At 45.8% G+C, this 26,480-nt stretch overlaps 2 protein-coding genes across 7 annotated transcripts in view; one reads left to right on the forward strand and one right to left on the reverse strand.

Annotated features, from left to right (window-relative positions):
- The first annotated feature begins 527 nt into the window (after positions 1–527).
- P2RX4 (purinergic receptor P2X 4) lies at positions 528–13,821 on the forward strand. 5 transcript variants are annotated; one of them, XM_077834771.1, is made up of 12 exons: positions 528–791; positions 3,761–3,908; positions 5,531–5,602; positions 5,755–5,827; positions 6,737–6,833; positions 7,827–7,907; positions 8,069–8,210; positions 9,247–9,383; positions 11,403–11,535; positions 11,641–11,706; positions 11,897–11,992; positions 12,754–13,821. In XM_077834771.1, exons 1-12 carry the CDS (start codon positions 652–654, stop codon positions 12,790–12,792), a joined length of 1,224 nt encoding a protein of 407 aa, XP_077690897.1. In that variant the 5' UTR covers positions 528–651; the 3' UTR covers positions 12,793–13,821. The 5 variants fall into 5 exon arrangements, with proteins under 5 accessions (XP_077690897.1, XP_077690898.1, XP_077690899.1 ...); XM_077834772.1 differs by having other exon boundaries at positions 12,915–13,821; XM_077834773.1 differs by having other exon boundaries at positions 11,403–11,496.
- A 1,102-nt stretch (positions 13,822–14,923) lies between these two features.
- Positions 14,924–26,480, reverse strand: part of CAMKK2 (calcium/calmodulin dependent protein kinase kinase 2) — a 46,477-nt gene continuing 34,920 nt past the window's right edge. Inside the window, exons 14-17 of one of the 2 annotated variants that reach the window (XM_077835054.1) lie at positions 26,157–26,244; positions 25,020–25,148; positions 22,259–22,359; positions 14,924–18,349 (exon numbers count right to left, since the gene is read on the reverse strand). In XM_077835054.1, coding sequence (XP_077691180.1) covers positions 18,277–18,349; positions 22,259–22,359; positions 25,020–25,148; positions 26,157–26,244 — 391 coding nt within the window. In that variant the 3' untranslated portion in view covers positions 14,924–18,276. Of the gene's footprint in view, positions 18,353–22,258; positions 22,360–25,019; positions 25,149–26,156; positions 26,245–26,480 lie in introns of both variants that reach the window. The other variant, XM_077835053.1, reaches the window with a different exon arrangement.

Genomic DNA, 26,480 nt, shown 5'->3' on the forward strand with positions numbered 1-26,480 from the left:
CCGCCTGGAAAGATCAGTTTTCATGTTTTTTAAAAGTGCATTTCTAGCCTTTGTGCTTGTCGAGAAAAGCTTGAAAACACGTAGTGCCCCCTAAAGGCTCCCAAGCCAGGTGGCAAATTAAGAGGACCCAAAATTTATTATTTTTTTAAAAAATCTTATGATTTTTGAACATGCGGTTGGCAATCCATATCTCCCCCTCCCTTCATTTAAAGGGCTGTGGACAGCAGTGCCGAGACAATTTGTATGGGGGGGGGGGTGCTGAGCGCCATTGAGCCAACCATAAACCCTGTCTATCATGGGGAAACCGCTTCCAGCCAGGGGGTGCAGCAGCCCCCCTGCCCCGGAGAGCCCCGGGCTAAACGCCCAACCACCAGAGCAGGATCCTGCCGCAGGGCAGCCGCGAACCGGTGGCGGGGTCAGCACCGGGCCCAGAAACGCCCGCCGGGGGTGGGGCTGGCCCGTGGCGGAGCCGCTCCAATAGCGGGTGCCCGCTCCCTGTCAATCCGGGGCTGGAGGGCCGGGCCGGGCCGGGGTGGGGGCGGCGGAGCGGGGCAGTTCCCGAGCCAGGGCTCCGCGGGCAGCGCTGGCCGCGGCGTGTGCAGCAGCTGCCCCGTGCGCCCAGCCTGAGCCCGCGGCCCCCCAGCCGGAGCCATGGCCTCCGGGGCGTGCTGCGGGGCGCTCCGCGGCTTCCTCTTCGAGTACGACACCCCCCGCATCGTGCTGATCAAGAGCCGCAAAGTGGGGCTGGTGAACCGGGCGGTGCAGCTGGCCATCCTGGCCTACGTGATCGGGTGAGCGGGGCCGGCGGGTCCCCCTGCGGAGCCCCTGCCCCGGGGCTGGCACGAGGAGCAGCCCCCGGTGCGGTCCGCTCCCCACTTCGCAGGGATTTTCACTTTCACTTGTGATGACGCCGTTGGGAAAACAGGAAACCGCCCCCCCCCCCATCCCAGCTGTGTTTTGCAAAGGGGGGATTCCGGGAGAGAGATTTTCCCTCCGCCCCCCCCCCCCCGCCTGTTGGGGGGCTGCTGACTTGGGCAGGAGGAGGGGGTGGTGCGCAGTGTTCTGGGTCCCCCTGGCCAGCGGTCAAGCAGTGGCTAGAGGCAGTGGGGCATGGGACAGGTGAGGTTGATACATAGTTGTTTAGCTACGTTTCTACCTTGCTGTCTTCCAGGCCTTTGCACTGGTAGCTGCCTGGGGCAGGGGGCAAGCTTGGCCTCTGCTTGTAACTGCTGCTGATCAGGGTCTCTGGGCGGTAGTGTAATAACACAGTAGCACCCCAGCGCTGCCTCCAAAATATTTGGACTCAATGCTTTGGGTGCCAGGATGCCCAGCTGTCATCTCTCCTTTTTCTTACAAAAACTTGGAAGTCATTTCTTACCTTGCTTCTTCCTGTCTGGTTTCTCACTGTGCTTTTCTACTCTGAGATTTTTTGGCTTGTTATCAGCTCTTGATTTACCACAGCTCAGTGGTTTTCTCCACAGTCATCTTCCCTGAAGTCCTTTCCCATCTGCCCACTAAATGTAAAGTAGAAGGAAACTTGGCCAATCTGGTTCCTTTTTCAGCTGAACAAATCTCCAAAAATAGAATGGAGAACCTAAGGCAATTAACTTATGGGCCTGATCCAGTCCCATTAAAGCAAATGGAAATACTCCCCTTGACTGTACTGGGAGTTCAATTGGACCCTAAGCTTGTTTGGCTATTGCTAGTGTTTCTGACTTCTGAGATAAGGTAGTTCCTCTTCATGGATCCGATGAAGTGAGCTGTAGCTCACGAAAGCTCATGCTCAAATAAATTGGTTAGTCTCTAAGGTGCCACAAGTCCTCCTTTTCTTTTTGCGAATACAGACTAACACGGCTGTTACTCTGAAACTCTTCATGGATAGTGTCACTTCTAGTGCCGGCTCTATTAATGGGGCTGTCCTTAGTTGTCAAGGCTCAGACAGCCAGGGAAGCCATCAGGCCTTTGAAAGGATCTTAAACTGGATTTCCCTAAATAAGTGGCTCAGCCCCATAAGACTGCTTCCAAGTGACAGAGCAGAAACTCTCTAGAGAGAATGGCCTTGTGGCTGTTCTACATTGTGGGATTTCTGAAGTGTTGTGAATGGAATGCCCCAGGCTCCTCTCAGGGGCTTGAATTTTCAATACGTGACTCATAGGTTAAACTGTTGTGCCTTGTACAAGGACGGAAGCATATCGGGCTGAGGGATAGTCGTCTGCCTTTTACAGTTTGAGAGTCTTGGGAATTGGTACTAGAGGCTGGACCAGGACATCACTATACAGGATGATCTTGTGTGTTTGTCTTCAGTGTGACTTGTTATATGGCTTTTTCTAGCCGAGAACTTCTTGGTCACTTCCTCCTCTCACATGTTTGAGACACTTCCTGTCCCCGAACTAGTCTTCATACTAATCAGTAACAGTACTGCCAACCTCCAGTGCTCAAAAATCATGGGTGAATTCCCACAGATCATAAGATTGGTTTGGAAATAGCGAAGTTTTTAAAACAACAAAATGTGGGCTCTTCATTTGGTTTCTGGTTTTTTTTTTTTAAGCTCTTAGAGTTTATGGTTTCAAACTTTTCTCTATAACCATAAGGGCTAGACTTTTTTCTAAAATTCTGAGATTCTCAGGTAATCACACAAGTCCAGGAGCTGGGGTTTTAAGAAACACCAAATATCCTGTGGCTCATGACAAAAGTTGGCAACATTAAAGTTCTCAAAAACAGCAAGAGAGATCAAATATCCTGTTACCGTGATATACTAAGGTAATGTCAACATTACTTTAAATGGCCTCCCTTAAGGAAAATCAATGGGCCTGACTTTTCCATTGACTCGTGCATTCACTTACCCTGTGAGAGCATCCATGCGTGTGTGAGCGATCTACCACTGGTGTAACTGGGTGGAGAACTCTCAGTTGGTAGCAGTCCCTTTTTATACCACCTTTCATGATTGGAAACACAGCAAGGCCCAATACAGGGAGAACAGGCCCCTACATTGTTGAATGGAGCTAATGGACTGGTCAAACCAGGTAGTGACATCTGTAGATGGGAATGTGGTGGCGGAGCTATAAAAGGTAAATGCAAGCTGTTCACTGTGGCTCTCCTAAAATAGATGATCCTGTCAGATGACAAAAGCCCACGGGACCTTTGTGTATTGTCAGCCTGATTCTGCTCCCATCCTTACTGGTGAAAGCAAGAGTAACCCACTGATGTCATGATAGCAGTGTTAGTAAGAGCTGAATTGGGGATGGGGCTTGTGTAGATCCAAAATCCCACAAGTGTCTGCTGTTCTCTGCTTCAGTCTTTGCAGCTCTATTGTAGCTGATTCTCATTTGATGTTGAGTGTATCTGTCATTTCCACCTCAAATAATGTCTGGTGTCTGCCAGATCACCCTTCTCATTTCAGATCCTAGCCCTAAAACTTACCTGTGAAAACTTCCAGTGCAAACCCAATGCTGAAGGATCCAGTAATTATATAATACCCCACAAAGCAGGTGACCGGAGGGGAGGGGAATTAGTGTTTACAGTGTCTTCCAGGTGTTTGAGAAGTATTAATTAAGGCTGTCCTCCCATGCAAAGTGGGTCCCTATTAGCCCCATTTTACAGATGGGGGTGGGAGGGAAATGAGTCAGATCTTAAGAGACTCTCCCAAAGTCACCTAAGGAGCTAGAAATAGAACCCAGGCCTCCCAGCTCCCAGTCACACTGCTGGGATCTCTAAAGGTGTCTCAGTGCAGAAGCCATGATGAACTTTCCTTCTTTTGCAGCTGGGTCTTTGTGTGGGAAAAGGGCTACCAGGAAACAGACTCTGTGGTCAGTTCTGTTACCGCCAAAGTGAAGGGAATAACCATGACGAACACGTCGGAATTGGGACTCCGGGTCTGGGATGTGGCTGATTATGTTATTCCACCTCAGGTATGGGTTTTTCTGGCACAGTTTGGTAGGGCTTTGCCAGCCAACAGAAGCCTCTCAGACAGGTGTTCCTCAACTCTGGAACGCCTATTCTGTGTGGCTGCAGGAAGACTACTGGGCTGAAAAAGGCATCTGGCTATTAGCCTGGTTTCCAGAGGCACTAAACATCTGCAACTCCCACTGACTTCATCAGGGTTTAAGAATGCTGAGCATTCTTGTGTCTGGAATATGAAGCTTGTCTGTTTGTATGGTGGTAGGGAGGGGAATACCACAGCCTCTAGATAAAGCTGCAGTAATGGCCCAGGTATTGTCTCTCCTACTTCTGTATTGCTTTGTTTGTTTAAAAGCCAATAGACCAAAGTCAAACACTGTATTCTCTCAGGCTCACTGGGTCCTAACGATTCTCAAATAACCTGATCTGGAACTAAACAAGAACTGTTGGAAGTTACTGATTGGCAGAGGAGAGCCTGGTGCCATTTTGATACTTATATGTCCTGAGTGGGCAGTACTTGGCCTTCAACCCTCACTGGACACCTACAGCCTGCCAGCCTTTGAATGACTCTGTCCACAGCAAACCTGGTGGAGAAGTGCCAGAGCCTTCTTAGTGGGAACTTGCCAATTAAGGAATTAAGACTAGTTTGCTGGTGCATGAACAAGGAAAAGAATCTGAGCCCTTTGGGCTTGTGCCCTAAAGAAATACAGGTGGGAGATCAATACCTGCAGGTGGAAAAGTACAAAAGCACTAAGTCTGGAAAAGTCTCCACGCTGAGATTAAAAACACAAGATCTAATCATGCCAGCTAATCCATGCAGTTGGGTGCTTTCTGTCTGCCCCAGGACCCATTGAAGTCAATGGTGCTCCATTCAGGAGCATTGTGCCTGTGGGGATCAGCTTGCAGGACTGGGATCTCACTTGGCAGTGGCCAGCGGTCCTCTTTGCACACTCGTATGAAAATCCCAGCATGTTCTAGCAGTAGCTGCCTCTGGCTTTGTCACAGATCTACTTACTAATGCTAACTTCCCTCGAGGTGTTCAGCCTGGTGCTAAACTAATATCTAGGGCAGTGGTTCTCAACCTATTTACCATTGCTGGCTGCTTATGCAGCTCTCTCTGTGTTTTGTGGGCCGCATCCACATAATATATATACAACCTGTATGGCTCTGAGGATGTCACAAGGGCCGCAGCTGTGTACTGAATGGGCTGCAAGCGGCCCATGGGCCACAGGTTGAGAAGCACAGGTCTAGGGTGACATGTCATCTCCTTGTTTTATTACACCTGATTTGAGCTGTTGCTTCAACTGCTGGGAGCTTTGTCTGTGCCCCACTAGAGCTGCCCCATTGGAGAGTTATGGAGGGGGTCCTTTAATTTTCATAGTGTGGATTCAGTGAACCTCTGGACAGAGTACCATAGAAAGGGTTATACTCCTTCAGGACTGCTCTGTCCTAAGGAATGAGGATTCCTCGAGAGACCCTAGTACAATAGCAGTGCGCCTGCTCTCTCCAAACACTAGCTTTCTATGGTGCCACCTGAGAACCTGTCACTGCAGATCAAGTGAGGCTCTAGCTTTCCAGAGCGTCGCTGCTTAGAACTAACCCATACATCTCATTGATTGTCTTGCCTATTCAGGGGGAGAATATGTTGTTCATCATGACAAACCTGATAATCACACTGAATCAGACACAAGGCTATTGTCCTGAGGTAGGTATGGTAACTGGCCGTCTCCTTTATACTTTATCTCCGGAAGAGTCTAATCCTTAACTGGGAGGAGTAACTCCCATCTCGTGGCAGGGAGGGAAGGGGGTGTGTGGCAAGTCATCTTTGTGGCTTATGGTAACAATTCTTCCCTTTAGCTTCCAGATAAGACAACTGTGTGTAATTCCAGTGAGGACTGTTCTGCAGGATACATAGGCACCCACAGCAATGGTATGAAACCAATGTAGACTGTTTTGGGACGCCTAAGAGGTTGTGTTGCCACTAGTACAGGAGGGGAAGCAGTGATTAGTCCGGTTACCTTGGCTTTTACTCTGGAAGCAAAGTGTAACACAGCTTTAGAAGAGGGGCATCACGGAAGGGAGCACAAAGGGTTAAACGCTCTAGTACTACATGAAAATAGAAACGTTACTGATCTGAACTCCGTGTAGTTTATCGGCAGCTGTAAACCTCTGCTGTCCTAGTCATTTGCCTCTGGTCAAGTTAGATTTCCTCATGCACAGCCTTTCCTTTCAGAAGTCAGCAGCCACTTACTGGGTTAACAAGGCGCCATTTAAATGGAGGGAGGTTCTAATGCTCCATGTCCCATTTAAACAGTAAAATACCGTGGAATTTTCTTCTAGCCGTTCAATTGCAGTGTATCAGACTGATGATCTAAAATGACACCATAACTAGTCAGATGCTTGCCATTATGGGCTGGGATGGAGACATGGATGGTGGTTTGGGGTTGGCTCTTTCACGATTTTGGCAGAGTTTCTCAAGGACAGTATTGAGGTTTCCAGGTTAGACATACCATAGGAACAAGCTGTTACCAGATTCTCACCGAGTGGCAAAGAAGCCAGTTTTCTTGCTGACTCTCGTTTGAGGCCGCCCACTGCTAAGGTTAACTTTGCTGCGGTGGGCGGTAGCCCTCCCCTAACAGGCAGGTTTACACTGGTGCTACCTCTAACTAGTGTAGTTATCAGGGAATTCTGTTGCTGAACTTTCCCCGTGATGTGGGGCTCAACCAAGCGGCCTGTTAACCCTCATCACCCTGTCAGGCGCTATGTGTCAGAGCCTGTGTGAATGTTGCCATGCTGCTCTCGATGCCCCGGTATTAACTCTGTTCCCATGTCCTTCCAGGAGTCCAGACTGGGAAGTGTAGGAAATACTCCACCTCTGTCAAAACCTGTGAGATCTATGCGTGGTGTCCTGTGGAGAATGACACACGTTTACCTAAGTGAGTGCTTCTGTTGCCACAGGCTACTTACCACTGATGGGCGGGCTGGCGGCCCGTGCGGTCCTGAACCGGAGGGGTGGTCTCTGGGCGGTGGCTCTTGCTGTGTGGTCCAGTCGAGGAAGTTTGAAAACCACGGCTGAAGGAGGCTTTGGTGCACGTGTAGCCATGGCAGTAAGCAGGAATGGGGGAGGGCTGAGAGCAGTCACTGCCTACCGAAAAGAACTGTCAAATAAGCCTTGCGGCATCTCAGAACTGCATGGCACAGGGTGTCACCTGCCGGCACAGTGGGATGCTTCCTCAAGTTGGATGACTAACATGGAAAGCAATGGCTGACACTAACTTCCAGCTGGGTGGCAATGCAAGCCAGAGGGGAGAGTCCCGGCTGGCATCTGAGAGCGTGCACCAAAGAGAATAGCGTAGCATGGGAAGCAATGGGACCGTTGTAGCTGTCCTGAGTACAAACCCACTGATACCTCGGAGGTACATGTTTGGGGGCTGCTAGCACATGCTACTGTGGCTACTCTACCGTTCTAGCGTGCTGGGTCGATGAGAGCTAGCACAAGTACGTCCGCTCCCGTGGGGAGTCACGCTCCTAGCTCCTAAGTGTGGACGTAGCCTTAGTTGTCTCCTGGCCACTTCCCACTTTTAGATTGCAGGAACTGTCCAGTGCACTGTACCGGAACATAAATCTAATACTCATACATCCCCCTGTGGGGACTAAGGAGGCTAATTCAGGGCTGCTAGAAAAGTAAACCAGGAGTTAAACCCCTGACCCCTATAATCCCCTATTTCACACTCACTCCCTCTGTCTAGCTTTATAACATGCACGCTGCTATAGGAGCTTTGGGCAAGTGCCTCAACTCCTCGGTCTCAGTTTACCTGCCAGTAAGGTGGGTGTAATTTACCTGCCTTACAAGGGTGTTGGATAACTGGCTTCACAAAACGCTCTGAGATGCAAAGGTGAATGTTTTTAATCTTCCAATTGTTTCATAGGCCAGCTTTCCTAAAGGATGCTGAGAACTTCACCATTTTGGTGAAGAACAATATCTGGTATCCCAAGTTCAACTTCACCAGGTAAGTATCCCATAGAGGTGCTAGTGTGATCACTTGGGCTAGTACTTCTCTGCTGAACAGGGTGTTGAGCAGCTCAGTGAGCTGCTGCCTGGGGTGGAGGAGGATGTGCAGGTGCAAAGGGCTTCTGTAACACGTCCCTTGTCTCTTCCGTGCCGCTTCAGGCGAAACATTCTGCCCTCTATCAGTACCACTTACCTCAAGACCTGCATTTACCACCCTAAAACGGATCCCTTCTGCCCAATCTTCCGAGTCCGTCAAATAGTTGAAGCTGCAGGGCAGAATTTTCAAGAGATGGCTGTTGAGGTATGTGGAAATTCTATCCTCACTTAGGCCAGATTCACATTATAAACTTACATGGGTATGTCACTCTGTTATCCACCCCCCTGAGTGACGCAGTTATACCGACCTGACCCCCGGGGGCGACAGCGCTCTGTCGACAGCAGGGCTTCTCCCCCTGCCATAGCTACACCCCTCAGAGGTGGATTAACTATGCCAGCGGGAGAAGCTCTCCTGTCAGGGGAGTAGCGTCTTCACTGAAGGGCTACAGGGCACAGCTGCAGCGTTTGAAGTGTAGACCTGCCCTTTCGTGTTTGTTCAATGAAAGGATGCAGCAAAGGAACAGGAGCCATTGTTACACAGCCTCTTCAACTGCCTCAGAACATAAAACTTGCTTATCTGCTGGCAGCCATCTAATCCGTAGCAAAACGGCTGCTGGCTGGAAGGCTTTTTTTTCCAGGGCCATAGGGAATATTTTAACTTTACTGTAGAGTAAATATTTAACTTCCCTTCTGTTTGTCTTGCGTGGCACTCATGAAAATGCTTATGCAGTATTATGAACAAGGTCTCATTCAGCATAGGTGAAGTAAAGCTGGTAAACAATTCAGCTGGCCTGTGGGACTGTGCACCACTTACAGTGGAAAGGGTTTGTGTGCCTGAGACCGAGTTCTAAAGTCTTGCGTTTTCAGTGAAAGACACCATGTAGAAGTAGTTTTTGGTTGGTTGGTTTTAATAAACTGGATCCTGGTTTCTCTTGCTGATGACTTTTATAAGCTGGAAGGTAGCTGCTTATCCTAGGGGTAGGAAGTTGGGGACACGCAATTCAGGGGTGATGTGCAAGTTTCACATGGGCAAATGTGTGAGCTTAAGTCTCCTGGGGTAACTGCAGTGGGATAAGAAGCAAATCTTGTTGTGTACCTAGAAATCAGATATGCTCTTCCCTGAACTAGTGTGTGCTGGTCAACCTGAAGAAATCCCTTTGACAGGTTGGCCAGCAATTTTAAGCTACCCCCGCTGATACATTCTCTCTGTGTGCGCCTTTTTGTTTGTTTGCGCTGTGCAGGGTGGAGTAATGGGAGTGCAGATCAACTGGAACTGTGACCTTGACAAACCTGCTTATTACTGTGTGCCAAAATACACCTTCCGTCGCCTTGACAACAAGGATGCCAACCACAGGGTCTCACCTGGATATAATTTCAGGTACACGGTTGAGTAACGGAGTCTGTGGTGTCATTATGGCTCACTCCACGTTATTAGTACAACTACATGGGTTCTTGGGAATCAGGTTGTGATGCTTATTCTACCCCAGTTAACATCATGATCTAGCTACCAAAAACCAATTTGTCTTATGGCCACCCAAGAGTCCCCCTTACCGTGGACCAGATCCTCAGCTGCTCTAACTCAGTGTAGCAATGCTGAGGTCAGTGGAGATATGGTGACTTAAGTGGCTGGGTCAGAGCCTCAGCTTAACATACCCTGAATCATGTCTATAGCAGCACAGCCTATGAAAATCTGGGCAGCCATCCCATCGTGTTTCATGGGAGGTTAGAGTGCCCAGAGGATCTGCACATGGGGTAATGAACTCTGGCGTCCCCTATTTAGAGTTTGGGTGAAGGGAGAACTAGCCCACCGGACTGTGTAGGTACAGCTAGATGATGTTGTTTCACTCTGGTTACAAGATGACAACTAAGACTAGGTCTACACTAGGAGCACTTAGCCGATATAGCTATACCACTATACCGGCAAAGCACTCATGGTGTGGATGCAACTGGGAGAGCTCATGATTTTAAAAAACAAACAAACTGTGGCTTGTTTCAGCTGCATCTCCCTTCCCTCTGTCCATTTTGCCAGTAGAGCTGCATCTACACCAGGGATGTTTAGCGGTACAGCTATAGCAGTGAGATATCACCCCTAGACCTGGCTGGAGGGCCAGCTTAAACCACTGGCAAGAGTGATGTCTGGCTGCCTGCCGTGGTTACAGCACTAACTATAATGTGTGTTGGCTCAAGTTGTGTCCACTGTGTCACTAAGGTGACACAACACTCCAGCTAGCGTAGAGGGCATATCTGGTAGAACCTGAAAATTTGTGAATCTTAAATTCTGGCATAAGGTCGACTGCCTAAAGACTATGATGTGACGGCCCGAAGGCTAGTGAAGGCTAAGATTTTTATGCAGAGCTTCTCATGTAAACAGAAGACAGAGTGGTTCATCCAAAGTTTGTCACAGGAGGCTGCTTTGCTGTGGAAAGGTGATAGGATAAGTATGAACAAACACTAAGAAGCCTGCAGGCCTCTACATCCAGCAAACCCCAAAGGCTGTCAAGACCGATTACGCTAGCCTATTTGATTAGAACAGGCTGGTCCAACTATGCAAAGTGTAAACTGCTTCTAGACTTGGCCATTGACACTTATCATTGTACGTGCTTATTATGGAGAAAACGTGTAGCCAAGTAGCAGTCATTCCTCTTCTCTTTCCACTTGAAGCAGCAAATCACATGGCACAGTAAGTCTGATCTCCCTCTTTCTCCCCTATTTAATGTCTGCATGCAAATAGTATTGCATGAACTGAGAAAATGACTTCTGTGGGTGTAACCTTGTAGCTAGCTCCAAGTACTGTCGCGAAGCAAGTCTCATTCAAGTTTGAGTATTCTCTGTTCCCTTCGGCAAATCACATACCTGCAAAAATCCTCTGTCCCTCCCACATCAGACTGTATGTAGCTTGGTGGATCCTTTGGGTGGCTCTGCTATAAACTAAAACCCTCTTGATACTTTCACTCCCACTTTGTCCTGTTGGAAACTAAATTACTCATCTGAAATGGTCTGACTGCAGCAAGAGGTATCCAAGGTTGGTTATAAAGAGCCGCAGCCACCAAAAGAAATCCAGGAAAGTGACTAGTGGGAACTTAGTTTTTACTGTCTTGCTTAACTTCACCATCTCACATGGATTTCCCCTCTTCCACTCCTCCCCTGCCTGTGCTTCAGAACTCTTCTAATCCAGCCACTAACTGCTTCTGTCTAAGGCTCTCTCTCGACTTTTCCTAGATGAATATTGCATGATGTGTGTAATTGTGAACCGTGCATTTTCTGTACTTGTAATAATACAAGCTCATCTGTTCATGGGCCAGTATGAGTAAAATAATGGCAACTGTGGGATCAGGGGTGGAAGAGAAAGCAACCCCTACATTTTTTTTTTTATGCCTCTAAAACACTTGTTCTTCAGGTTTGCAAAATACTACAAGGATGCAAGTGGCACTGACTCGCGGACACTAATTAAGGCTTACGGCATCCGGTTTGATATCATGGTGTTCGGAAAGGTAGCTCTTTGTTTCTTGAATCTCATGGTGTTCGTAAAGGTAGCTCCTTGTTTCTTGAATCTCATGGCTGACTCCTTTATTAGCTTCTAAATGTTTTCAGAGTCTGCAAAAATGCTTATGACTGTCACTTTTTGTCTCTGTTAGGCAGGAAAATTTGATATAATTCCTACAATGATTAACATTGGCTCTGGACTAGCACTGTTTGGAGTGGTAAGTTACACTGTCTTCCCACTGTATGTATCCGATGAAGTGAGCTATAGCTCATGAAAGCTTATGCTCAAAATAAATTTGTTAGTCTCTAAGGTGCCAAACGTCCTCCTTTTATTGAGAGAGACTTTTAAACTAATATCTGTTTGCCTTGAAGTAAGAACAGTTACAAGAGCTCTTTGATCTCAACTAGGCAACAGTCCTGTGTGACATCGTGGTTCTGTACTTCATGAAGAAGAGATATTACTACAGAGAGAAGAAATACAAATACGTAGAAGATTATGAACTGGTAAGCAGCATGGCTGTGTGTGGTGAGAGTCTTAGTTGCAGTCAAGTTACCTCCCTCTCCCCACCCCAACGTTGTGGCTTGTCCATGGATACGTGGAAATGATTATCTGCAGCCAGATGACCACTAAGTTAGCTCTATCCAGATACCAAATGCAGAGCCTCATAGATGAGGGGGTGGAGAAGGACAAGGCCTCTCAAAGTCTCCAATTTTATTTGTTGGTGGAACGTAAGCCCCTAGGAACCAGTGTCTGTCCTCCATGAAACAGGATCTTGTTCCTGCTGCAGGGGTGGGAGAAATTTTAACCTGCTCTCGCTGTATTTCAGTCCTGACGGTAACCCCAGGCACCTACCTCTTGTGAGCAGAAGATGTTGGGGTAAAGACTAATGCTCATCTTCCCCAAACCTTTCCATGGGTGACCTAAGTGTGAGCCTGCTCTGAAAACTGACTTTAAAAAAAGCTATTCCTGTTTATCTGAACCTCACAGGTCAAAGTGTCTGTTTGCAACTGACATTAGCTTCCTACCTACCAGCACCACAAACAATGCTGGGATCTAGATGTGGGGCTGGGCTGTTCCTAGAATCTCTATTCTCCAAGAGTACGTCTGCTCTCTGCTGCCGTGTTGTCTTCAACAGGGCTTCACACGAGCTGCTCAGGGCAGGATTTTTGCCTTGCAGCTTAAATTTGGTTGGAAATGCTTATGCATCAGCTGGACTCACCTGTCAAAAGCCCCAAATTATTTATCCTTTATCTAATACACACAGGGAGCAGATTTCTTGTGCGAAGATTCCTTTTTTGGCTGACTAGATCAAGGCAGGATTCCAGTGCTGGTCTCCAGAAGTGAGATGCTAGTGTACTACCCTAACCTAGGGTCTGCCCCTTTTGCCCTCGCTGTAAGTGTAATGGCTGTCTACCTTCTGTCAAGGGAGCCAGTGAGACCTATGGAACACAATCATGACCATGGTGGTGCTGCAGCGAATGTTGTTCTGCTTCACGGAAAGACAGTAAGACGAGGCTGCAGCCTTCCCTTCCTGGAACAGGGTTAATCGAGCTGCATTCTCCCTGTGGAAAGAGAAACTTCCCTCATTACTTTACGGCTGACAAACATTGACCACATAAAACAGTGCATTCTTGTTCCGTGTCACTGACCAACGAGGGAAAGTTCTGAAGTTGTTACTAGTTGGTTGAATTCTGGCTACGGTAAACAAACGTACAGATCAGGACTTGTATGCCAAACTTTCATGGAAAGTGTCTCAACAGCTGAGTAAGTTTCCCCTTCCCCCTTACTTCTCGAGACTAACTTCTTATATCCCTATGTCCTCTAGAAAGCCCCCTGGAGGGGCCAGTCACCCAGAGCTACCTCTTTGCTAGGGGCATAGGCAGTTGGGCCAGGATGAGAGGATTGAGATGAGTGACATTAAGTGGGGGAAGGGTAGCTGCCCTCCCTTGAGGTTACTTGTTGGGGGGAGAGCCAGGCCCCTCTTTGCTGTGGTGAACCTGGTCCCTAATCTTCCCCTCAGGCCTGGAGAGCATCTAGCTACAGCGTGATGGCAATAAAATGCATTTCCTTCCTGTGAGGGCAAGTCAACAGGTTACCCCTCGTCTATCTGAGCTTCAGGAGCCTAGAGTAGGAGAATGAAGCTCTCTCTGGGTCTCCTGCATTCGAGAAAGTGGCTGATGCATTTATAAAGAGGCTTCTTCTTTTCTGGTCCTCTTAAAATTCAGTGTTTGTAAGGAAGGAAAAGGATGACAATGCTGACAGCACTTTGGAATATTGGCATCTCCACTCATTGTGAACACACATTATATTGAATAAACTTTCTTCTAAGTGATTTGGTATGAGGAGAATCCATTCTGTTGTGAACTAAAAGGTAAGCGTGGTCCCTTTTCTTTGAAATGCTGTAGCTGGTGAGGCCAGGGCAGAGCTGAAGCATTCGCACCAGCTAGTGCCACTGTTGGAAAAGCCCTTTTCCTGGCTTGGTGCTAGGGCAGAGCTGTACACAGCCTAGAGGAGGAAGCAGACTCTGACCTCTCCAGCTGTGAACCAAAGGGGGTGGGGGAGGGGAATGGGTGGAGTTATATAACTCACCCTTCCACAGCAGGATTTGTACTTTGTCCTATTAGTAGCTATGATCTATCCAGTGGAAAGATGTAAGGACTAGTGTCATTGCATCCTTGTCCATGCCCCAGGAGCTGCAGCCTACCCCTGTTCTCCTTCCCTGCCACACTCCTAAATGTCAACACTTAACAGCATAGCCACTGTACATAGCTTAGAGTGGCCTGTCTTAAATGCCAGGAGAACAGGTTTGGGGGGGGTTGAAAATCAGGCTTTCACAGGAAACCAGCTGTATTTAAGTACAGCAGGTAGCCCCTCCTAAACCTCATCTGAAAGTCACTGGAGAAACAGGGCCACCTTGCAGACAGGGCCAAGCTCTGTTATTGGGCTTTTTGCAGCGTGCTGTCCTCAGAAAGGGAAGTAGTAGACTGAATATTTTTCCAGCAGTGGAAAAGTTTTCCCAAAAGAAGTGTCAGAAGCTGCCCTCCATTAGCACACAGTCAACCAAAACAGGAGCAGTAGGAACAATCTGGCTTGGGGAGGGCTGCTCTAATTTCGTCCACTTAATTTGCACACTCAAGCCGAAGCCCAGTCCACCCTGAAGATCTTTCCCTAGCCTCCCATGCAACTACGCTGAGACAGTTGCATCCAACAAATGGCAGTTGGTCTGCAGTAATACTCCCCCCACGGCTAACACAGTCATCATGGTCTCTTCCCCTTGCCCCTATTAAGAACTCTCCATCTCATGTAGCAGAATGAATGATTAAGATCTTGACCGTGCTAGCAGGTTCCTGCTGTTTCACCATTTCTCTAATGCAGGATAAAGATCTGTGGGTCAAGCAGAATAAAAGTTCTCCAATCAACGAGCTCACTGGGGGTTGACGGTTGCAGGCTATTTATTTCAATTTGTACAGAGAAGTGTGAACATCTGTGAAAAAACACCTACATTTCTTTTATTAGTTAATATAATTTAAGTGATAAATACATAGTATTTAAACTTTATACACTTGATGAAGTAAAATGCATAGTAAGTAGGGATAGGAGTAAAACAAGCCGTAGGCATTAAACAACAGTATAAAAGTCAGCAATATCACAGGACTTTGAAACACCAGATTCCTTATCCAGTAGATAATTGGAAACCACCAACCAAGAGCAGCTTTACTACTGCAATTTCAGAGCCACGTGGCTCCTCAGTCAGCAACAATTTATGGCCAGTGTTGGGGTTTTTTTTTGTTTTTTGTTTTTGTTTTTAAAAGGAGTTTCAAGGGGAAAACTAGCCACAGCCCAGTTCGAAGGCACAGGTAAAAGGCTTACTTCACTACAAAAAAAGGTAGCTTGACTAGTAAAGGACAGTAGGTACAAAACTGAACAGGTTTGTATATATAGTTTCTCTAATGGCTCATGCATTTAGATAACAGATCTTCCGCACACTTTGTACACTTTATATTTTGACAAGAAAGCCCACATAAAACAAAGAGCTTAATTCAGAGAAGTATATTGGGCAGAGAGGTCAGGCTGGAGACTGTTACTCAGACATGGAGCTGGGTGTAGCAGGAAAATAAATTCCTTGGGGAGTTTGCTTGAGGAAGCTCTTAGGTTTTGGATGCTTAAGAGTCAAAGGTCAATGTCCATAAACTGTTCTACAGCTAATCTCTGGTGCCTAGATACTATACGGATAGGTACCGAAGACCTGCGCTTGTTTTAGAAGATGCATTGCACCTCTCAGGCCCCTGATCGCTCCTGTTTTGTAAATTAAGCTTTAATGATATCAAATGGCATGTACCAAATCTTTAATGTAAATGGAAAAATTCCACACTATATCTCCATGCCGCTCACAGACCTTAAACAAAAACACGATACGCAAACTACTCAGCAAGAACAATGAAAGAATTTTCTTTTAAGCATTTAGATGCATTTTTTGCAAAACAACAAACCCATTTACAAGCGCAGGAAACCAACTGGCAACTCTTTATCAGATCTGTATTTCCACAAAGGAAATAAAATTGGGGAAAAGAGGAAGGAGAAATTTTGAAGCTTGAGTTTACTTTGGTATTCCTCTTGGTATTAAGAAGCAAAGACACAGAGCAATCAATAGCAGTTCACAGCTTCAAATTAAGCAATAGGAAGAACTGAGTGTCCTTTTCTCTGCTGCGGATTCATTGTTTCTGCTCCTAAAACATTTACTGAAGTTGTGGTTCTTATATGAAACATGTCATCAGCTTTGGAAAGAAGATGACTGTACCATTCCAGTACCAATTTGGGAATACAGGGAATCTTGGATTATTGGGACCCAGAAGGCTTTGCCAACTATACAGGCTATTATGCGAAAGGGAACTTGCATAAGTGGACTTTTCTTGCTAATTACCAAATTAACTTCCTAACTCTTAAATAAAGGTCTGTCATTTCTAGGGTGATGGGATTTGCTGTACCAGGTCAGAATGTAGCACCAACACATCCTGCCTCTTGCAGTGTCCACTAACTGATGCTTCAGAGGAAGGCAAGAACACAACCACCTCATAATGGCTCTGGCCCAATAAGCCAGCTGTAGGGTAGAGGTTGGGGAAATCAAAATAATACTTGACACTTCTATAGTGCCTTCCATGCAGGATAAAGAATTCAGCCTCATAAGCCCCTTACATGGTAGGGAAGTTTCATTCTCCCAGTTGCACAGGCAGATTAAGTGATTTGCCCAAGGTCCCACACCAAGTCAGTGGGAGGGCTGAGAAAAGAATCAGCTCTCCCACCTTTCAGTGCCATGCTTTATCCACAGGACTATCCCTCCTATTTTGACCCTTCCCAATCACAAGGAGAATCTCATCCCCACTCATCTACATTCATGATTACCTCAGTTATTCTGCTCAAGATACTAACAGAGCATGCATTATCTGAAAATCTAATGTAGAAGCCAGAATCCCACCACTTGCTGTTTAGATTCTAACGGCACCGCAAAATCATTCCGAAGCAATCTCAGGGATGATGAACATGCTCTTAGTACGGAGTAATCCGTAAACTAGATGTGCATTTAAATTACTGTAGTCTGCTAACTAGCCTCTGATCCACAGGGATTTACAAACTATTGGCTACTAGTTTGCAGAAATATCTAGCCCCAAAATCCAAATTAAGAGTTTGAAAAAAAAATGCTTCTTTGAAAAGTTACCAGCTAATCTAAATATTTCAATAAGATCTTAAATCCTAAATGAGCCTTAAGTCTATTTAGATACTTACAAATAGCATAAATTGTTTTTTTAAATTGTATTAAACCATGTAATGTACATGGAAGTGAAGGATTTTACCCTGAATTTAACATGTAACTATATATCTACCGAGCTCAAGTAAAAGATTTAGAAACATTAGTGCTTCTTTTGCCATTCAAAATAGGAGTTCAGCTTACCCCAGCAATACAGGATTTAACTCCTAACACAAAACGCCCATTGCTGTAAGAGTTCAGACCAAACTTCAAGCCCTTAGATACATTTTCCATCTGTACCCTGAATACTTGGCCCAGCTAGTGCACATCTATCCATGCTAATGTCAAGATTTTAGGAAAAGTGGTGTCTTCAAAACACAGTAATTAACATTAGTTTATGAACTACCTGAAGATGCTATTTATTCAAACTGTTCAAACTTTGCTCAAAAAGACAGGCATTGTTGAAAAAAGGTGATGTGGTGGTTTTTACTTCGCTTCCGTGCAATTAAAATGTGTCAATTAGAAAAAACAATAAAAAATAGATGCAACAACATTTCCGGTAGGTTGTGAGCTCTCAAAGTACATCATTCTGGTTTTTACAGCTGTGTATGAAGCTTCACACGCCTGCCTACCTCCCTTGTACAATACCTTGTGGCATCAGTCTCTCTGAAATATTTGGCATGAAAACCACTTAAAAGCCATTTCCAACTGCATCTTTCTTTGTTTGCTTTTTGCAAACCACCACCACTGCCCCTCACATCATCTCACCTTCTGATCTCTGCCAACATGTTTCCAGCAATAAATCAAGCAGTCCATTTATGTATTTAGCAATCAGAGATGTTCAATATTTAGGACAAGTGCTGTAATCTGGTTTCTTACAACATGCTGCTGTGTAAGCGTTGCATGCAGCGTATAATGCTGTACTAGGGCCATGTCATGCTGTGTGTATTTGGCTTAGGCTCTGTGACATCTCTTCTCCCCAGATGCATGTTGTAGAAAAGGAGCCATAGACCAAGTTGCCCGTCATAACCATAATGTTGGATTTCATGAAAGAAATTCATCTCCTCCCACATTTGGCAGGTCATTGCACTTCAGGTTATCTTCGCTGCCTTGCTTCCTGCTTTAAAATGAAATACAACACATTAGTGCCCTTAAAAAGGAAACATTTTATATGAGGGTGGGTGGGGAACCCTGTATATGCTTTCAACATATCATACAGTAAACAATTTCCACATCACCAACCACAACATCATGGTTTATTTTTCTAAGCACAAGAAACCTAAATAGGTAAAGACAGAGCAGACTGGGTAAGAATTAGCATTCTAATAGCCATAACAATATCCCAAACCACTTGAAAGCAGCAGTACTAGCTATCAAAGATTAAACCATACCACACATGGAAGCAGCCTCACATGAAAGACTGCAGAAGAGTGGAGGCTGGGGGGAGATTAAAGAAATATGGGAAGATTCTGGGCCACATAAAATCAAATGGTATAACGCATATATGGTAATAGAGAAAACAGATCACCTCCTTACCCCCTCTGTCTAGCCCTCAGACACTTAGTTCACTTCACATGATTGTTTTAACCCGTGTTTGTGGGGGGGTGTTTGGCAAAAATAAAACAAGTTACTTTCATCTACTGTGTTTGACAACCGCTTCCGTAGCTGATCGGTGATGGAGGAGACAGGAGCTTGTTAACCACAGCATGTAAAATATTACAGCTCTGTTGTAGAACAACAATCAAATAAATCACCAATATAAATAGGATTTGAGTGTCAGACTGTCAACTACAATTCAGAATATAAGAAAAAGACTCAGAAAATACGCAGATACATTCTTTTAGCTCACAGTTAACAACATACAAACGAGAAGATGTCTTCCATGCACAACTCCATCTGAAGTCAACAAGAGTTACATGCATAAGGTGAAATTCATCCCTCTGCAGGCCAGTCTGAGGTCTAGATACAATTTAAATCCTACTTAATCTCTCAAAATAGGATTCAGTTGGCTGGTGCATAGGCCTTGTTCTGTCCCTCTGCACAGGGTGAATTTTACTGATTGAACACATCTCAGGACAAGATCTTATATAAACCTACTCCCAAATGGATAACTGGGGGATTTACTTGCTTAAGTTCCAGGCATGCCCAGAAAGGAATCGAGCATTGGCTATGGAAAAGATTCACACACATCTGTCAGCTGAGCCTCTTGTAATCAACATAATACAGGGTCTTTGGGGAAAATTTAAGTAAATTACCATGCCCTTTAGATACTGCTCGAGAGAGGAGCGTGAACGGTGAAAGCAAGTGTCCAGCAACAGCACTTTCAGTGGTTTGTCAACCCTTCCATTCAGAAAGCTCAATCCCCCACGATGCATCTGTCTTAAGATTCTCAGTAGAAAAACCAAGCAAATGCCTGGGGTACTTTGGGAAATTAAAACAGGATGCAAGTGTCAAGAAACTGCAGCTCTACCTTTGTTAGACACTGGTAGAGCAGCAGAATCCAATAATGTATTCTTTGTATTGCAACCTTAAACTGACACAGACTGAATCTGCCAGGATGTGTTTCAACTTCAGTAACTTGAAACTGACAATATGATCTCTGTTAGTCTGTGATGATATTTCACTAGATTGATCTTCCAGTTTATTCAGACGGAAAATGCCTTATACAGCCAGAATTACAAATGCAACACACCAAAATCACAGGCATTAGTGGTCTTTTGGGTTCATATACAAGGGCTCTGGTTCAAATGAAAATCAATTTTCTGCACCAGGCAGTTAGGTGCTGAATAGACACAGGACTGACCCAGACAGGAGCGTTCTGCGTAAGAGATGTCGTCACTTGAACTCCCATGCAGACGCAGCCCATTCTAAGCATTAGCAGGCAGGACACCAAGCCCTCATCCATCTGGGAACTAGTGGAGCTGGACGTACTGTGTGCTGGTAGGAAATGGGAACTTCACAGTAAGCATCTACAAGCTCAGCAAGGCCGTTAGAAAGCCCATACGGGCGCCTGAGCTGGAAGACACTTGGGGTGAAATCCTGGCTCCACTGAAGTCAGTGGGTGTTTTGCAAGTGATTACAGCGCTGGCCCACATATAAGCCCTTGGGAGCTTATCATCAATGGAATGAGCCCCAGTGAAAAAATCTGCGTCAAATGAGGGGGAAAAGGTGATGGCAAACAAGAAGTCCAACGTTTGTTTTTATTTATTAATTTGCATTTAGTACAAAATAGATCCCAACACAGTGGATCAGTTTATTAAAGTGAAACCTTTATTCTAAAAGGTAACTTATTAACGTTTCACAGCTGCAATGCAAACAGAAAGAAAAACAATGCATCTTTAAGCTGCCTGATTAATTTACTGGCAAAATTCAGTTCTGTGTCCTCCAGGTTAATATAAGTGACCATGCTAGCAAGGAAAATTTTAGCAAGGAAATCCAGACAAGAGTATTCCTGTTATCAGAACAGCAATTCATGCATGTCTGTCATCCACTGCATGCAGTCAGAAGAGCTTTTGTCATTTACCAGTTATTTACTAGTAATGTTTGATCCACTTTCTGAGAAAGCTCCATTCATGGTTTTAAGGACTATCCTATTTTAAATGTAATTTTCCTACAGCTTATGGGCTTCATTGGTTGAAATAATGGCAATCGGTTACTGGGCTCATGGTGAACAGACAGCCCCCGATTCTGAAGCCTTCCTACGAGAGCCACGGCTTGTAGCACTAACACCGCTTCCTGGTGTACATGTGTCCCCAAACTGTGATCCCTCTCCTAGTACCTAGATCTCTGTAGAGAGACAATTTTGGAGGGAACACAACCCAAAGAGATAAACGCTCCTCTGGAGTTGCATCACACGTTATCTGGGAATGTCCCAGAGCTCCCTGGCGTATACGTTGCCTACATGAACGGACAGGCAGAAGGCACTGCCGGGTAAGTCTGACTGATGTCATACTTCACATTTACCGATTTGTTTTTTCTAGCATTGTGGGGAGTGGGAAAGTGAAGCGAGAACGAGCACAAATCAGGTAAGATGACCACAGTGTCCGACGCCTTTTTCCCATCTCCCCATAATGAGCTGAAAGGAACCAACGTGGACTAGATTCCAGCTCGCGCTCTCTTAGCGGTGTTGGTTTTCCAGGAGCAGATGAGAAGAGTAAGAAGGTGCCAGGTTTACAATCACTCTGACACTCCTCCGATAGGAAGGCCCCATTCACATGCAGGAAGTGAACAGTAGAGCTAACACTTTAATGTTTTTCCTCTTATCATAAGGCTTTCTGAGCTCCAGGACTCAGATCATAATCTGCATTTCACTACTTACAGTGGGTCCAATCCTGTCTGGTGGCGAGTGCCATCTGCAGGATGGAGAGCGCCCATAGTTCCTATTGGTTTCAACAGCAGTGGAGGAAGCTCAGCACCGTATAGGCTCAGGCTCCAAATTCGTAGACCCTAAAACACTGGCTTGGAGGAGGAGCCTCTGTCTCTCTAATCCGCACAGAAATGGCAACGGTAAGGACAAATCCTGAGGGATGTCGAACACTTTTCCTGCACCTACAGCTCTGTCTCCTGGGGGGAGTTTAGGAGCTCAGAACCTCTGAAAATTTGGTCCTAAATCACTAACTAAATCAGCATTTCCACTCATATGTGCGTAGGGAGCCATGTTCCTTGAACTGGCTCAGGCTATAGTAGATCTATAAAACAGAGGCTGAGCATTCTTTAGGGACAAGGATCTGATTTCATTCGGATTTGGTACAGGACACCATTTGTGAAGTATCATAGCACGGTGTGCCTCCGTTATAAGTAACTTACAAGAACCACTTCCCTTATCACTGAAATGCTGTCTTCTATGGGTACAAATAGAGTTGAGATTAGATTCAGTACGTACATTGTATCAACTAAAACCCCGGTTGTAGTACAGGTTTTAAATAAAAATTCTCAGGCTCTGCTGGTGTTTTGCACTGTGACTATTCACTCCCTGGAAATCACTCTGGAAGCATGCATTGCACCTGAGCGAGATGAGGACACTTACGTCAGTAGGTTCCCTGGGGCGCACAGCGATCGTTCTTCTCTCCTGCTCCCCTCAAATGGATTCCCGAAAGATCGTTTCCGGATCATCGTTTTAACCAAGATCTGCAGGACAAGATTGATTTCAGTCAGGGACAACCCTTTCCAATAGCAGTGCATTTCCACTCAAGAGTAACGGAAATGTTTGAAGTTTATACCAAATCGATAGAGTTTGTGCTTTAGCAAACTATTAAAAACAAGCCTAGACTGGGCAAAGTTTTCATTTAACAATAATGACGACTGCCAGGTCTCCAACTGCTTAGTACAGAAGCTCATTTCTTTATCTGAAACTCCTCAGAGCTACATATGCACACTTCAAACCACAGGAGACTGGATATGAAACCTGAGTGAAGAATGCAACATTTTCTTCTCCAATAATCTTTCTAATTCAAAAGTGAATTTTGATTTGCATGTATCTGTCACCCTGCTGGGTTCACTTTCTGTGAACTTCCAGCTGCTTGGTCTTTAATGGCAGGAATACTCATTAAAAACACAATTTGATTGGGGGATTGGGGTGGGGGGGTGGAATTTGCTTTAATACTTGCCAAAACTGAATTGTGATTGGAAACTCTATAGTTTGTACTGAGCTAACTTTAACTGCGAAGCACAAAAGTTACAGAAAAAAAGACTTTGAAATTCATGTTACCACTTAGTTTCGTAACTTACATGTTATTGCATCAGTTCCCTGATTGAATTAAGGATGCAGCTAACCATGATAGTGCAAACTGTGAGTATTACAATCGGGTGTATAGTTTGAATGTACTGTCAGTGGGTTACAAAGTCACTCAATGTGATTAATGTAAAAAGCCAAGAGTGTGTGAATCTTATACCTCAGTGTAACATTTGCAGCTTGACAGGCAGACTAAGAATTATTCCCTGGAGAAATTTGTGAATAATTTTGAAGTACAAATCAAAGTTGAGAATTCTGCAACCTGTCAGTGGCCAACTCATGAATAGAAAAAAAGAAAGAGGCAAAACAAGTTGAATAAATCATTCATTTTGCACTCAACTGTGCTAGACACACATTGATTTCAAATGGGGCTGTGGGTACTCAGCACTTCTGGGGGAAAAAAGGTCGAAACTTTTTCCAACGTTCTCCTTCGATTGTAAACTCTTCAGGATGGGGATGGTATTTGCATCTCGCACAGGGCAACACACAATGTTTGCATTTAAAAACCAGTCTATTACAGGGACGTTAAAGCAGGTGAGCTATTCACAAACAAAGGCAGAAATAAAAATGGAGGCAGTTTTTTTTCCCTTTCTTCTAAATAATGACTTAAATCAAAAACGTGACAGCAGGACAGGAAGGAGGTTGCTGCTAATGAATTCCAGGCGTAGGAGATTTGGGGTTGGGAACACAGAGATTGTCTGATGTGAAGCTGAGCCCAGGGAGGAGCAGATGCAGAGACTATCCTTGCCGGGCCTGATCCTGCAAAGCTCTGAGCACCCGCAATTCTCACAGAACTCAGGGTGCGCTAAGCTGGGCAGAATTTGGTTCTCTAAAAGGAAAGAGGCCATGGAGCACAGATTGCTCCATTGTCTGCTCACCAGAACACAGGCAGACACGGTTGCCAAAAATCATTGTTCTTCCTCCCAGATTTGTTCCCTTTCAGTAAAGTGAGAGTCTGGGGCACAGCGGCAGGAAGGGGAAGGCAGCACAGCACCTCCCAAGACACCTTGCGGCACACAGTCAAAAAGCGGAAGGTACAAACTAAAACAATGACAATGCCACTGAGCAGCCATGGCTCCAGTGGTGGTCAAAAGAACATCTCAATAGGCCCAGGGATACCTGCTTGAAGTCCTGGTCTCTGTTTAGCGCAGCCCTCCTCTCCATATCGTCCAGAATTTTAAATATGGTTCTGCTGTGGAGCTGGGCTTTGCAATCATCGAGAGGCAACGTATGAGAGCTTTGAAATCTGAGAGCGAACCACAAGCTGGCAAGATGGGAAAAACCAACTTGTTTCCCTTTTTTCCTCCACAGCACCATATTACAAACAGCCACATGAAAACCCTGAGGCAAGTTAAGAGTAGTCTTCTGCTAACTCCCACTACTATACACCGAGATTTCCCTTCAGTGCAGGACACAGGACAGGCGTGACCAAAGGCCCAGAGCTGCCAGGTTAAAAGCAAGTCGCTAATGTGGAGTTACAAGCTGGAGTTTAGAAGGTCCAATAGAAGCACCAAACTCCCACTAAACAGCAGTTGCAAGATGGCAGCCACAGATGCTCCAATCAGATGGTTTTTAGAAAGGGGTTAAAAATGACGGGGGATGGGGAAGCCTCAGCACTAGGAGATAAGAGACTCAGATCTGCAGACCAGGGGAAGTGCGACAAGAGAGCAACTTAGACAACATCCCGTCTTAATGGACTGCTCTGAATGATCTCCAGACACACACAGTTCAGTTCCACGCCAGCTTGAGGGGAAGGCTATCTCCACCAAGCAACTGACTTTGTGATCTCTTTAGCAGCTGCTTAGAAGGGCAGTGCTGTCCTAGATCTATTTCAGGAAAGGTTTCTGACCCAGAGATGCCACATGCTGCTGCATGGTGCCCATATGCCACCCCATGGATGGGTGCATTAGAAACAGAGAATACAGGAGTCCTGGCACCTAGTCCTCAACTCTAATCATTCATCAGCACAGCTAGGTCTGAGCAGCGACGCTGGGGCAGTAAGATCAGACCATTTTCCATGCACACACTGAGTGAACGGTTGGCCTATGTTACTCACCACTGTGGCCAGGCTCGGGATGTGTTTGACCGAGTTCTCGACTTCTTCTTCGGTCACCTCGATGAGCGTGCAGTTCTCATCCTCCGTTGGCAGTGGTTCCGCTCCGTTCTTAGTGACCCACGGGTGCAACTTCAATTAATAACACAGCCTGTCAGAAACTATTTCCTCTTTTGGAAAAAATGAGAACAACCCAGACCTGGCAAGCGCACCGCATCTCTCCAGCTACAGTACTCATAGGTCTGTGAGTTATTAAGGAATCAGGGATGCTCTGCCCTTTAATCTAGTGAGCTAGAGGAATGAACAATCCCAGATCATTAGGACTAGAGATGAGCTCAAACCAGAACTCCAGATGTACACACCCTCAAACTTTGGGGAAGTGCAACTGTAGATCCAAACTCTGTGGACCAGGCCTGTAGTCACGTAGGAAGGGAAAGTATAAATAATGGGTGGCACTTACAATGCACTTTGCATCCATGGATCTGCACATGCTTTACAAAGATAGGGAGCCATCATTACTCTTATTTTACAGATGGGAAAATGGAGGCACAAAGAGGTGAAATGATGTGCCCAAGGTCATGCACAGAGACAGTGGCAGAGCTTGGAGTAGAATCCATGGAACTCCTAGTCCCAGATTTTCAACAGACCGCAGCAGAAATGGGAGAATAGGTTCAAAAGAAAAGAAGAAAACTTTTGCCTGCTCTCCAAACACCATCAACCATTGTCCAGTTCTTGAACCCTTTCTGAAGGTTCAGAAATAGCTTATTAGCTCTCCCTGGTTCCTGCCTTTCCCCAACCTTATTTGCCATTTTCACAGCTGCTCAACCGTTCTGGGCTCCAGCAGGGAGAAAGGGACAGAAGTCTCCTGGGAAGGCTGTTTTGCAATATTATCCTAGTAGCCCAGAAAATTGGACGCAGACAATTTCTTTATGTGGCCTAGTCTTGTAGGCACAAGAGGTTCCGGGATGGAGAAGGCTCAGGAGGGCCTGAAAAGGAGGCATTGGCAGATAGGGGAGGGAGCAATGAATGATAAACTGACCAGACAAGACTGAGCAAAGAAAATGCAACAAAATAAAAACAGCCCGGACAGTAGCGAGGTCGCAACTCACCAACAAAGCTTCATTTCCAGCTGGCAAATACCTTGATTTCCGGAACTGAAATCCTGGATTCAGGGTTTTTATCCAGCATCTGCATGATCAGATCCTTGAAATCCTCGGTAATGTCTGGCCTTGGGAAATTAAAGTGAGCCATGGGTTAATTTGAAAGCGTTCACAGCCACTTCTCATTGCCAGGTTTCATCATATCAGCTCATTTCCAAAGCGGTGTTTGGGGGGAGGGACAGGTCTGGACATAGCACCCGGGGCTTAAATACCTGTGCTTCTGCAGAGTGCTCAGACTAGTGCTAGAGAACGAGCATGCAGCGTGCACACTCATTTCTGCTCCATCGCAGAGCTGAATCCCGAG

The sequence above is a fragment of the Eretmochelys imbricata genome, chromosome 15, assembly GCF_965152235.1.
Source record: "Eretmochelys imbricata isolate rEreImb1 chromosome 15, rEreImb1.hap1, whole genome shotgun sequence".
Taxonomy (NCBI): domain Eukaryota; kingdom Metazoa; phylum Chordata; order Testudines; family Cheloniidae; genus Eretmochelys; species Eretmochelys imbricata.

Bases quoted from the DNA above. Each gene is read 5' to 3' on its own strand.
- P2RX4 (XM_077834771.1), top strand. From the start codon at position 652: ATGGCCTCCGGGGCGTGCTGCGGGGCGCTCCGCGGCTTCCTCTTCGAG. The intron at 7,908-8,068 runs GTAAGTATCCCA...GTGCCGCTTCAG, and splicing joins CCCAAGTTCAACTTCACCAG to GCGAAACATTCTGCCCTCTA. The intron at 8,211-9,246 runs GTATGTGGAAAT...TGCGCTGTGCAG, and splicing joins TTCAAGAGATGGCTGTTGAG to GGTGGAGTAATGGGAGTGCA.